The sequence below is a fragment of the Nestor notabilis genome, unplaced genomic scaffold (assembly GCF_000696875.1).
Source record: "Nestor notabilis isolate BGI_N333 unplaced genomic scaffold, ASM69687v1 scaffold3042, whole genome shotgun sequence".
In the NCBI taxonomy this organism is placed as follows: domain Eukaryota; kingdom Metazoa; phylum Chordata; class Aves; order Psittaciformes; family Psittacidae; genus Nestor; species Nestor notabilis.
In genome coordinates, this window is record NW_009918607.1 from 145,506 (window position 1) to 157,871 (window position 12,366).

Below are 12,366 nucleotides of genomic sequence, written 5' to 3' on the forward strand. Positions count from 1 at the left end.
AGGCTGGTTAAGACATGGAATCACAGAATCCCAGAGTGGTTTGGGTTGGAAAAGACCTTAAAGCCCATCCAGTTCCAACCCCCTGCCACAGGCAGGGGCACACTTGCTCTAAGACCCTGTGTCCAACCTGGCCTTGAACATTGCCAGGGATGGGGCAGCCACAGCTTTTCCGGGCAACCCGTGCCAGTGTCACATACAGCAATAAAGATAAGAGCTGGTTGAAACAGGAAGGAAAACTTTGGTTTTTCAACTTTTTCCTGATTTTTATGCCCCCAATCAACTAATATATTTTCCACTTACCACATTGAAAACAAGGGAATTTTTCCCCTTTACCCTCCAAAAAAGAATGAACCAAATTTTCTGAAAACACCAAAGGGTCCCTTGAGCAAAAGAAGTGATTTGGAAAACACAAAATAAGACATTTTCCCTGCAAATCTGGCTAGGTTTCATGCCCAAAACACAGCCATACAAAAGGGCCCCTTTTAGAAAAACAATTCCAAAAGTGGGAATTTCAACCAGCTTTATCAGCAAGTGGCGGAGCAAAGCATGTGGGGCTGGAGGTGAGAGCAGCACATCCAGCAGGCATCACTAGGAGCCAGTTTGGAGTTCATTTTCCTTCACATACGATGCGGAGATGCCGGGTCGTAGCGTTCCACTCCTCCAGTGGGGTCTACATAAACTCCTATTTTCATCTTTAACCTCTTCCTCACTGTGATAAAACTCTCTGCTGGCATAACAGAAACAAACACACACAATATTGCAATACTGAGACCATCTTAGAGCTTAAGACTATTTAGAAAAAAAAAATACTGGCACAAAATTTAATAAAATAAAACTTTTAACAGATTTCTTAAAAAAAAAAAAAAATTAAAAAAAGAGAGTCTTGATCCCTCCTAGCAAAAATTCTGTCCTTTGTTGAAAAGCAGACGACCAACAGAAAAGTGATGGCCAAGAACAACAAAGAGTTCTTGGGGTTTTCCCATATTGCCCCTCCCCGAAGCAGGAATATTCGCCCACTTTGGTTTTCCCTCCCCACCCTCAAAAACAGATTCAAATCCTCAGGAATACTGTCATATTTCCTGAACTGCTTGTGTGTGAATAACACAAAATCCAAAGGGATCCATTTGATAATGTTTTTTTCTAAACAGCAAGGGATGGGGAGGGGTTTGTTTTTTTTTTTTAAGTGAGCTACATTTTTCTGGCTTTCTTAAAACTCAGAATTTCACCCCCCAAAAAGCCTGTCTTGGAGCTTTCAGGGAAAGAAAAAGCTCATCCTTCTCTGAACTGAACACAGTTTGCCTCTTCCGCCTCCCTCTCTCCCAACATCCTCAAAGCATCAAATCTGAGTCGCTCTTGAAAAACAACAAAAAGGAATTAACAAATGACCAAAATAACAGCAAAACTGGGGGGGGAAAAAAAAAAAAAAGAACCAAAAGAAAAAGTCCCATCGACTCTTCAAAATGACACGGGGTGACCCTCCACCCCGGCCAGCCACCTTCACTCGTCAGCATCTGGCTTGACGTCCAGCATGGCGTGGAGCTCCTCGGGCGTGTAGCCCAGCAGGCTCTGCAGGTCGCAGACGAAGCGGTAGACGTAGCGTTTCCCAGCTGTCTTGTGGATGATGTTCTTGTCGTAGTAGTAGCGCAAGCCACGGCTCAGCTTCTCGTAGTTCATCTTGGGCTTGTTTTTCCTCTTGCCCCATCGCCTGGCCACCTGGGAGAGGGGAAAGGAGAGTCAACGAGGGATGCGCATCGCAGGGACCGGACACGAGGGAAGGGAGAGGAGTTTCCTCATCTTTAAGATGGACATGGATGGGTCACAGGCATTAAGGTTTGGGGAAACCAACCTCCATGCAACGGTAGAACACTGCAGAGGACTCTATGAGGATGTGTAAGTCATCCTGGATCACAGAACCATAGAATAGTGTGGGTTGGAAGGGACCTTTAAAGCCCATCTAGTCCAATCTGCCTGCAATGAGCAGGGACATCTTCATCTAGATCAAGTTGCCCAGAATCACATCCAGCCTTGAATGTCTCCAGGGATGGTGCATCTACCAACACTCCGGGCAATCTGTTACAGTATTTGCTCCCCAAAACCTGTAGGAAGTCCCCCCTCTCACCTGTATACATCCTACTTGAAAAACTTTGGCATTATGCCTCTTCTCTGCGATGTTTCAGCTACTTCCCACTGACTTTGGGCACAAATTATGGCTTCCCAGGTAATAGTGCAGCCCAGTTTCCAGCTGGGCTCTAATTCATTGTTTTCCCCTACACACACCTGGGACCTGAACAATGTGGCTGCCCAAATCTCAGCCCTGAAGGGAGGAAGGCAGGGTTATTCACAGCAATATTTCAAAGGAATTTGGGCTGTGCACTCAATTCCAGGGTACTCTACCTCATCTGGGTCAGAAAGTTTGAATTCCCAGCCATCACCCGTCCAGCTAATGAAGGACTGACAGGACTTGTCAGTGAGCAGTTCCAGCAGGAATTGCCACAGTTGGATGGGTCCACTGCCTAGGAAGACAAAAGAAACATGAGAAATTAATGCCAGCAAAAGCACAGCTCCTTCTATCCTAGAGGGGAGGAAAAAAAATCACATCCAAATTGTGCACACTGAAAAGAATAAAACCTTCTACTATAATAAAGAAAATAATCAGTGACCACAGAGCAAGATGTGGGCTGAGATGACAGCTTGAGAGTTAAATCCTGCAGGTAAAAGAGCTTCCCATTTGCAGTAAGAGCTGAATATTCATGCACTGGAATGCTTCACTTCGAGTTACATAAATAGGATTACTTTTCTGGCATCCGAACAGCGAGCAGTCATTGTCTTGGCACAAGAGCACCCCTGTTTCCTCCATGCCAAAAAGCTGCTGGCCATCGCATGAACTCCGGCAGACTCCTGCTTCCCGACCTTGACTCTTTCCTCTGTTGCTGTTCATCGAGATAAGGGGGGGGACACCCAGGTATGAAAATCATTTGGCCTCCTTCCAGGGCGTGTTGCTGCAGGAACGGGCTGTGCCGGCTCGCAGAGCTCAGTGCAGGGAAGGCAGGGGCTGGCTGGCTCTGCACATGGGTCTCACCAGCTCAGGACTGCTGCATCTCCCCATCATGGTCTTAACAAAGCCATAGCAAACCTCCATGTGGCTGCTGGTTCCCCTAATCCAGCTGGAGAGGCATGAGGCAGCCCGTAGCATCGCATGCCATGTAGGTTCAACCTCTCCTTACAACACCACAGTCCCATGGGTGCCAATTTTGGCCGACAGCACTGTGACACATCTAACCTGCAGTACCTAGTGCCTGCGGCTCCGCAGCTTGGTTTGGGCTGGATGAATGGTGTACATGGAGTGGTTTTGAAATCCTCATCCCTTCTCGTGTCCCAATCAAAGGTAGAGGAGAAGCCCTCAAGCCAAAATCTCTTTGATGAGCAACTTCCAAATGCAGCCGCACCCTAAGTACTGTGCTTAGCTCAGGGCAACATGTTTTGGGAGAGATGTTGCCATGTTTTAAACGCAGCTTAAAATACATCACTAATAACAAGAATGACAATAATAATAATAAACAGAACCAGGGGTTAGAGGAAATGATTTATCACAACAAGAATTGCACAGGCTGCATTAAGACAGCAGGCTGGGGTAAACCCGCCTGCTGACAGCAATGAGTACAGGCTTCAAGCAGGGAAGAAGAAGAATTATGTACTCAGACAAAGGGATGGAGAACAGCTTATTTCCAGGAATGACAATGAATGCTGCCGAGCTGCGGGATAACCCGCAGAGGGAAGAGAAGGCTGTTCCCCCTTTTCCATGAGGTTTAAAATGACTCAAAAGCAGACGAGCTGCTGGGGAGGAGGAAATGAGAGAGCTGGCTCTGGGACACGGGAATCCTGTGCCCCATCTAGCACTCCCCAAACTGTTTCCCTCCTGTTATTCCTAAGGAGCTGCTCCAGGGGGTTCCCTGCCAAGCCCTGGGGGTTATCACACAGCCATGGGCAGGACAAAGCAGGGAGCTCACACCATCTCTCTGCTTGTGAATGGGAAGATGTCACTCAGTGGGGAAAGGCTCCAGTCTGGCGTTGCTCTGGGCAGGAGCTTGCCAAGATGTTGACTTTGCAACCGCACTCTCCAGTAGGAATGGAGTTGGGTCATCCATGCCAAAACAGGGGAGGAAAGTCAGATGACGCCTTTGCCTCCCACCCAAAAGGGAAGAGCCAAAACCCTGGCCTGAAATGCCACAGCATCTCAAAACTCAGACCTATTTATAGCAGCAAGCTTTAAATACAGAGAAAACACTGGGAAAAAAGGTTCTTTCAGCAGACTGAGGTCCTCCATGGGGAACTGCAGGTGAATTCCCAAGGGGCCTGTTTCTCTCAAGCCCATCTGACTTTACAGCACATGCAGAGAGCATCCAACACCCAAAGCAGGTTAACAGAGAAACAGTCCAAGGGGACAAGATTGAAGCAAGTTCATCACCTCGCACTGATTTCTCTCCTGCCCAACCAAACAAGGATTATTCATAGACTCACAGAATAGTTGGTTTGGGTTGGAAGGGTCCTTACAGCTCATCCAGTTCCAACCCCCTGCCACGGGCTGGGACACCTTCCACTAGAGCAGGTTGCTCCAAGCCCCTGTGTCCAACCTGGCCTTGAGCACTGCCAGGGATGGGGCAGCCACAGCTTCTCTGGGCATCTAATTCCCAGAATAAGATGGATGAAAACCCACCACCCTGGCGCTAGGTTCTTTCTGTTCCATCCTGTCTCTGTGGGACCCTTTCAAGGTTCAAGTGTCATTAACCCAGCTCATGCTAGGTATGGAGAGGAGTCGGGAAACCCAGGAATTTCTTGCCCTCTCTCCAGCAATCAATGCAGGGATCTTGCTACTGCTCTGCTGGGTATTTCGGGACTCTGAAGGAAGCGGTGTCATCCCTGCAACAGGGATTCCCAAGGTCTATTCCAAGCTGTCTGTGGGACACCGTAAAACCCCAAATTCCTCTGTGTTGGACAAGCAATTATGTCAAGAATGTGTTTACTGCAGGGCTCGCAGGCATGTCTGAGCTCCTATAAACACACGCCCTGCTGGAAGGGAAGGCAGCAGAGGCCCTGCAGATGTGCCACTGCTGCTGAGTCGGAGACGTCAGCAAGGCAAGCAATGCTGAGGTGGCAGGAACCAAACCTGGGCACATGCCCCAGCCTGCATGGCCAAAAACTGTTCTGGGGAGGGAGACCAGAGGGTAGGAAAGCAAAATGGTCAGTGAAGGGGTGCTGGAGGTCCGTCCATCATCTGGTGGACCTGTACTGCTGTAATTAGTACTGGGAGGGCTGTCTTCAGAGCTGATACCTCACCAGGTATTGACAGGACAAGGGGGAATGGCTTTAAGCTCAAAATTGGTAGATTTAGGTTAGATAATAGGAAGAAGCTCTTCACTGCGAGGGTGGTGCACAGGGAGCACAGGGTGCCCGAAGAAGCAGTGGCTGCCCTATCCCTGACAGTGTTCAAAGCCAGGTTGGACGGGGCTTCAAGCATGGTTTGGAATTAGATAATCTTTAAGGTCCCTTCCAACCCAAACCATTCTATGAGCTGCTTCTGCAGACCAGCAAGGACCAGGGAGCTATTTTTCCCAATGCTTAAAAGGATTTAAAGGTGAACCTTAGTTCATGCAGTGATGCCACCCCCCCACCTCACATCCCCAAAGCTATCAGGCGAGCATGAAGCTGCTGGGCTTGTCTCCACGCCCCAAACCTCCACCCCTGCCAGGGCTGGGAGCAGTGCCCATTTTCCATCCCTTCTGCTTCAACTCTTCCACTCACCCCTGCCTGGGGCTGGAAATCCCCACTGCGACGCCGGGATCAGATCACTTCATGGTACAGGCACGCACGGCCGTGCTGACTGCCCCGAGGCCGGCGGGTGTACCCCACCATGCGCCCTGTTCCCTTGGTTATCGCCAAAAACAACCACTACTGGAGCATTCCCGCAGCCTTTTCTTTGGATGCAGCCCCAAGGATGAGGCGGAGGGACACAAGCCACCTTTGATGGTGCTGGTCCTCCTCTGCACACATCCAGGGGTTTCCAGAGGAAACCCAGCTCTGGCTGGGGAATGGGGGCAGCTCTGCTCCACAAAAGACAAGGCAAGAGCTCAGAGAGTGGTGGGATGTTCTCCCGCCCCACTGCGACCTCCAGCACCCACGAAGGCTGCTAAGAATAGTGCCTGCCGAGGCCACAATGGGGGCCCTGTCTGGCCTTGGTGGCACTGAACGGGGTCCTTCAGTGGGGAGTGTCACACCACAGGAATTCTCCCCACGTCAGGGGGAAAATATGCCTTGTAGCCGGATGACAGCCGGCTGCTGCAGTGGGAGCCGCTTGCTGAGCGCTGCCTCTTCAGCATCAGTCCTCCAGTGGCACCCCTGCATGTCCCCAGAGCAAAGGGTTTGGTGCCACACCATCCTCTGACATCCTCCCTTGGACCCCATCACCTTCCTACCCAGTGGCTCTGGAGGGGTTTGAAACAGCCACTTCCACTGGTGCAGTGATGGTGGTACTGATTGGGTTGGGTCAGACCGGTATCTGCACTCTACCAGGGAAGGCACAGCCCAAAACACGTCATCCCCACTCTCTCCTGAGACAGTTTCACACACCCACCCCTCTCAACGGCCTCTGTTCTGTTTTCCTTCTTTCAAACAAGAAAAGAAGTGAAAAAAACCCACCCCACTGACAAAAAAAAGCGGCGCACCTATCCTTTGCACTCTGTGGTTTGTGGTTCCAACCCAACAAAACAACTGGGCACAGCAACGTCTCCAAAACAGCCTTCACCTCACACGTGTGCCTGCCCTGCCCGAGCCCCCTTCGATGGCACTGTGGCACCAGAGGTCCCCAATTTCTCCCAATGTGTTGGGGGGCAGCAAAGCTCGTCCCCATCGCTCCCTTGTTAGACCAAGCCCAACCACCTCCTCCCCAGCTCTCACCCAAGCTGTCCCAGGTAGTCACACCACCACGAAGTGCTGGCTTTGCATGGGTGGGAGGGCAAAGGTGGAGCTCAGAAGCATCTACAAAGAGCAGGTGTGAAGAAAGCAGAGAAGGACCCAGAAAGCTCCTGTATGTGGAGCCATATACTTTTGGCCATGTTTATAGACAGGAGTGCGGCCACAATGAGACAGTTCTGCTTTCCTGATGCATCTACTCTGTTTTGAGGAAGAACATGCTGGGATGCCAAGTTGGATGGGGCTTGGAGCAACCTGCTCTTGTGGAAAGTGTCCCTGCCCGTGGCAGGGGGGGGGGACACGTGGCAGGGGGTTGGAACTGGGTGAACTTTAAGGTCCCTTCCAACCCAAAACAAGCCACTCTAGTGAGAGCTGAGCTGCCGTCACACTTGGGCAGTGAAGCATGAGGCTCATTTCACTGTCATTTGCACATGTCTGGCAGGTGGAGCAGGAGCCACTGAACCAGCCCCAGCCCCAGCACTACCCTCAAGCTCCCCATCTCGCTGCTGAGCCATGCAGGCTCCACACCAGAGGTGCAGAAAACAGGCAACAGTTACTATAGCTGGTCACACTTGAAGTCACTCTGCAAGGGCAGGTACAGGGTATAACCCCAAAGAAGCAAGCCAACAACATCCCTTCATCACACAGGGGACAGAAGTGCTGTTGTGCTGCTTGTTGCAGCTAGATGATCTTAAGGTCCTTTCCATCCCTAACTATTCTAGGATTCTATGATTCTGATTGCTAGGGCAACTGCCTGCATCTCCAAATTCCCCCAACCCAAGCTACAAGTGGCTATGGATGCCCATACAGGCACATTCTCCAGAAGCAGGGAGGAAGGATGCTGATGTTTCTAGGAAAGCTACTGCCCTGACTCTGGATGTCAATCAGAGGGAGGTTGAGAAGGCAGCTGCTGGTGGATTTCTGGATGCCAATGACCACAGCACATCCAGGGAGCTTGCTGGTGTAAGATTCAGGCCAGCAGCATAGGCAACAAGACGAGGGGAAGCAGCACACAAGCTCTCTTGAAAGAGACCCACTTTCTTTGGCACAGACTTGACTTTCTTGCAAAACAGCAGCTGCGTGCTTTCACTTCTGTGTCACAGATAAGCATCGCTCAGAAACGGAGGCTTGTCAGAGGCTTCAGGCTCTGCACCACAGACAATTCAAACAGGGCAGATGGGTTTAGCAGGCAAATTTGGGCCCTATCGACAAGGCACTGCGAATGCTGATAGCAAGGATCAGGGTGGGATCTGGCCTGGGCAAAACCCGTTTGGCAGACAGGCACTCAGGCAAGATAGGATCTGTGAGAGGTGGCTATTCCCTCCACCACTGTCTGTCTTCTTCAAGGGCAGCATGATAATGAAGATAGCATCAATCTGTCCCCAAGAGAGACACTTCGGTCATGTGTGATATTAGCTGGGCAGGGGGCATTAACTCTTTAGGTGCTGAGATCACCTGTAAAGGCATCAGCAACTTCCTAACTAGGTCTGTAAGAAAGGGCAGCATCACAAATGCAAAACCAGCCTTGCAGAAGAGAGATCAAGGTTTGGTGTGCACCCACTTCACCTTTCTCATCCCTCTTTCCTCCTTCTTCCTCTCAGACATGAAGGGAATGGCTCTGCTCTGCCTGTTCAGCTATATGGAGCAGCAGCTCGGCACATCACAGCTCTGGTGTTGTGGCAATGCAGACAGCACCGCAGGATGGAAAGCCCCGGCCGGCAGAGATGATGCTGAGGTCCTACATACCACATAGCAAACATATACCATGGCTATAAACCCACGCAGGTGCTTTGGGGCACTCAAGAGATACAATCAGACTGGTTTGGGTTGGAAGGGACCTTAAACCTCACCCAGTTCCGACCCCCTGCCATGGGCAGGGACACATTCCACTAGACCAGGTCCAACCAGGCCATCCACCAACATCAAACACTGCACTGCTGCATGAACAAGGAAACTTAAGCTGAGCTTAGCTAAGCCAACGTGAGGTTTGGCACATTTGCCTGCAGAGAAGATGCATCCTGACGCACTACTCGCCTAAATATAATGGATACATTTCCTAGGTCATGTCAAGAAAAATAAGATCTGGCTTAATGTAAGAGTCAATCTGGCCAAGCTTTGGAAGAGCCAGTTCCAAAACCAGAGGTGTCCAGCACTGGCCCTCCCTGTAGGTATGGGAACTAAATAAAGTTCACCAACTCCTGACCAATTACATTTCTCCTTCAGAAAAAAAAAAAAAGATAAGAAAATTGCATCAACCCCTCTCTGAGCAACCATGGCAACTTGTTAAATTAGGTCAAGATGTGGGGGCAGATAAGGGAGCTTTGAAAAGCTGCTCACGAGCTGCATGAAGAACACATCAAACGCAAACAGAGCTTCCGCCAAAATGCACCTTCTCACCAAAGCATGTGCCTCCTGGGGCAGATAGCATCAGATATCTGTGATAAAGCACTGTGCCACCTCCCTAGGCCACCAGCAAAACAGCCCCTTGGTAACAAAGCCTGAACTATATTGTCATGTTCTTAAAGTCAACCTGGAGATGAAGGATGTGATCTCCCAGGCTTCATTCTTCCAACCCTAAAAGGTGCACATCATGGCATGTCTGTTGGGTGCTCCACTGGCTGGTAACTGGTGCTGGACATCTACATCTGGACTGATGCTGGTGGCATCATCTGAGTGAGAAGTGAAAAGCAGGGTCCTGGCTGCTTTGGGACCCTGGGCTGGTAATCCCCTGCTCTGCTCGTTCGGAGGCTCCACCTCCCCAGCAGAGCTGCAGAGCCCAGACTGAAGTTCCTCTGCTCTAGCTGCTAGACAGCACTTCCTCCCCTGAGTAAACTAAAAGTAATGTAAAGCAAAGCAAATAAGGAAGGGCCTAGGAGTTCTGCTTTAGAGTCCCTCGCTCAGCTGGCCCAAGACAGATGTTCAGCACTTCTCAGTGGCCAGTCTGGATTTCTTACACCAATTTTTGCAGATCCACACTAGTTTTGAGTTCTGAGAGTGCCCAGTTCTCCTACAGTTTGTAATGCAACACGTTCTCACTTGTTCTCGCTGTGACCTGCTTTCACAGCAACCTGGCTTCACTTTGCACCCACGTTGGGCTCCCTCCGCACAGAAAACATGAGGTGCTGACAGGTCAGTAGGCTTTAAAAAGGGACAGAGGACACTGCCTGCAAAGATCATCTCTCCAAAGATTGTTCCCAATGGCAAACACAGGCTGTGAAGGTTTGAGGACTGAATTATTGCTTAGCAGCCCTCCAGCCCAAGGATTTCCAAATGAATGCTGCTTCTGGAAACCTCAGGTTTTCCTCTCTCCATTTAAAGCTTCTCAAGTGAAGCAACATAGAAGTAAAAATCAGGCACTCCCCCCTTACAGATCACACTAAAATGCCTGGGCCTAGGAATTATCTTCCCGGCTCAAATCGGGGTCTGAAATGAGGCAAAGGAAAATGTTACACAGCGCAAAGCATTTGAAAGCGTGCTCTGGCACTGCATTAACCGAAGTCTCCCCTTCCTGGCGGCACCATTCCAAGGACACTCTTTGGGGTGCTAATACTCCTTGGCAAAACAGAGGATCCAACCGCTGGCTTCAGCTCCTCTCTATGGAGGCGGCTCTTTTCCATGAACTACAAACTTGGAGGGAAACATCCAGCTTGGAAAATGAAGCTCTTTGTTTTGCCAAGTGCCTCCATGCCTCAGTTTCCCCAGCTGTTAAAGTGCGACCAACACTGGCTGCCCAGAACACTTCTATGGGGTGTAATGAAAGGTGTTATCAGGAGGAAACAGGAATAAAACTTGCTCACTGGTCTCTTTTCTTAGGAATATCAATTGCCGTGACATGGTGGAGGATGGTGTCCCAGGGCATGGCCCAGCCCAGAACCATTCAGGAATAGCAGAGCACACTTGTATTTTACACTGACTTAGTCGAAACAGGCTCATTCAGCAGGCAGAACTAAGAGCTTTCTTTCTAACTAAAGCTATAGCAACAAACCACTTCCTTTTTTACACATAGCTCCTAAAATTATCTCTCCACCTCTCCTCCCCTCCGCATCTCTCCCCACCTTACAGAAAACTACATATCAGCCCTAAGATGAGCTATGTGTAGGAGGAGATTTCAGGGACAGTCACACCTCAGGATCAGCTCTGAACCTGTTGATGATCTTTATCTGCACAAACTATTTCCACCAGCTGCTACCAGCTGGGGCAGGAGAGATCAGTATGTAGGAGGGAAAAGGGGAACTGGCAGGAGGCCGTCCTGCGGATCTTACTTATAGTACAGGGAAAAGACAAGGCACAGAAGGACTGGAAAGGATTATCTCCACTGGAGCTGGAAGCCCCATCCCAACAGGTTTTTCTTCATGGAGATGCCAGATTGCTTGGAGGGCTGTCATATAAAAAGACAAGAGTCTCCATGTCCTATCACCTCATCTCTCCCAGTGCAGGGAACAGAAAATCCTTGGGTCTGCTTTGGCAGCATCCCATCCCTGCCTTGCACCAAGGTAAAGAGCAAACCCAAGTGCTTCCTCCATGCTAGAAAGGGAGGAGGTCATTTCACATCGCACACAGCAATGCTGAAATGCAGCCACTCCTGCCCGAGATGCGAAACCACAAGCAAGTATTGCATAGATGTGTCAGATGGGGAAATGAGGGCTCTCTACTACCTTGTGTTCTCAGCAATAAAAACCAGACACCAGTTCCTAGCAGACCCAACCAGGAGGCATCCAGGCGTACACGACAACACATCAAATGCCCTGCACTCAGCCAGGTCATACAACCCCTATGAGGTCTGGAATGCCCACACTTGAAGGACATGCAGCCTTGGGGGTCTCTGTGCTCTCAGGTGTGCCCACATAGATTAGTTAAGGTTGGAAACAACCTTAAGATCATCTAGTTCCAACCCCCCTACCAAGGGCAGGAACGTCTCACTCTAGACCATGTTGTCCAAGGTTCTGTCCAACTTGGCCTTGAACACTGCCAGGGATGTAGCATTTATATGTGACCGACCCCAGAGACACCCCAAAACTCACTTACGCACAACCCAGAGATTCTGGAGGCTCTGCCCTCCGCCAATGGAGAGTCTCTACCCAAGATGCTCACCAAAGAGGCTGTTTCCTGAGGACCATGACCCTACCTGTGTAGCCAGCAAGGGCAGCAGCAGGAAAAGGCTTGTCCTTGTTCATATCGGCCCGATCTCGAACATAGTCCTTGAAGGTGCCTTTGGGCTTGTGGTTGGACAGGGTGGCGGGGTAGTCCTCCGAGTCGAAGCTGTCGTAGGAAGGGACACGCTGCAAGCTCTGGAAGGAGGACTGGCTGCTCCAGGACTGTGTCAGGCGGTCACAGCTGTCATAGCTCTCTATGCTCTCGAAGGAATCCTGCCCACCCAGTTTACCTGGAGAGAAGGAAGAG

General features: G+C 50.2%; 1 protein-coding gene across 1 annotated transcript in view; it reads right to left on the reverse strand.

The window, feature by feature from the left end:
* Nucleotides 1-1,497: 1,497 nt before the first annotated feature.
* Nucleotides 1,498-12,366, reverse strand: part of ETS1 (v-ets avian erythroblastosis virus E26 oncogene homolog 1) — a 19,092-nt gene continuing 8,223 nt past the window's right edge. Inside the window, exons 5-7 of the mRNA XM_010009783.1 lie at nt 12,092-12,349; nt 2,395-2,513; nt 1,498-1,713 (exon numbers count right to left, since the gene is read on the reverse strand). Of these exons, the coding sequence (XP_010008085.1) occupies nt 1,498-1,713; nt 2,395-2,513; nt 12,092-12,349 (593 nt within the window). The remainder of the gene's footprint in view (nt 1,714-2,394; nt 2,514-12,091; nt 12,350-12,366) is intronic.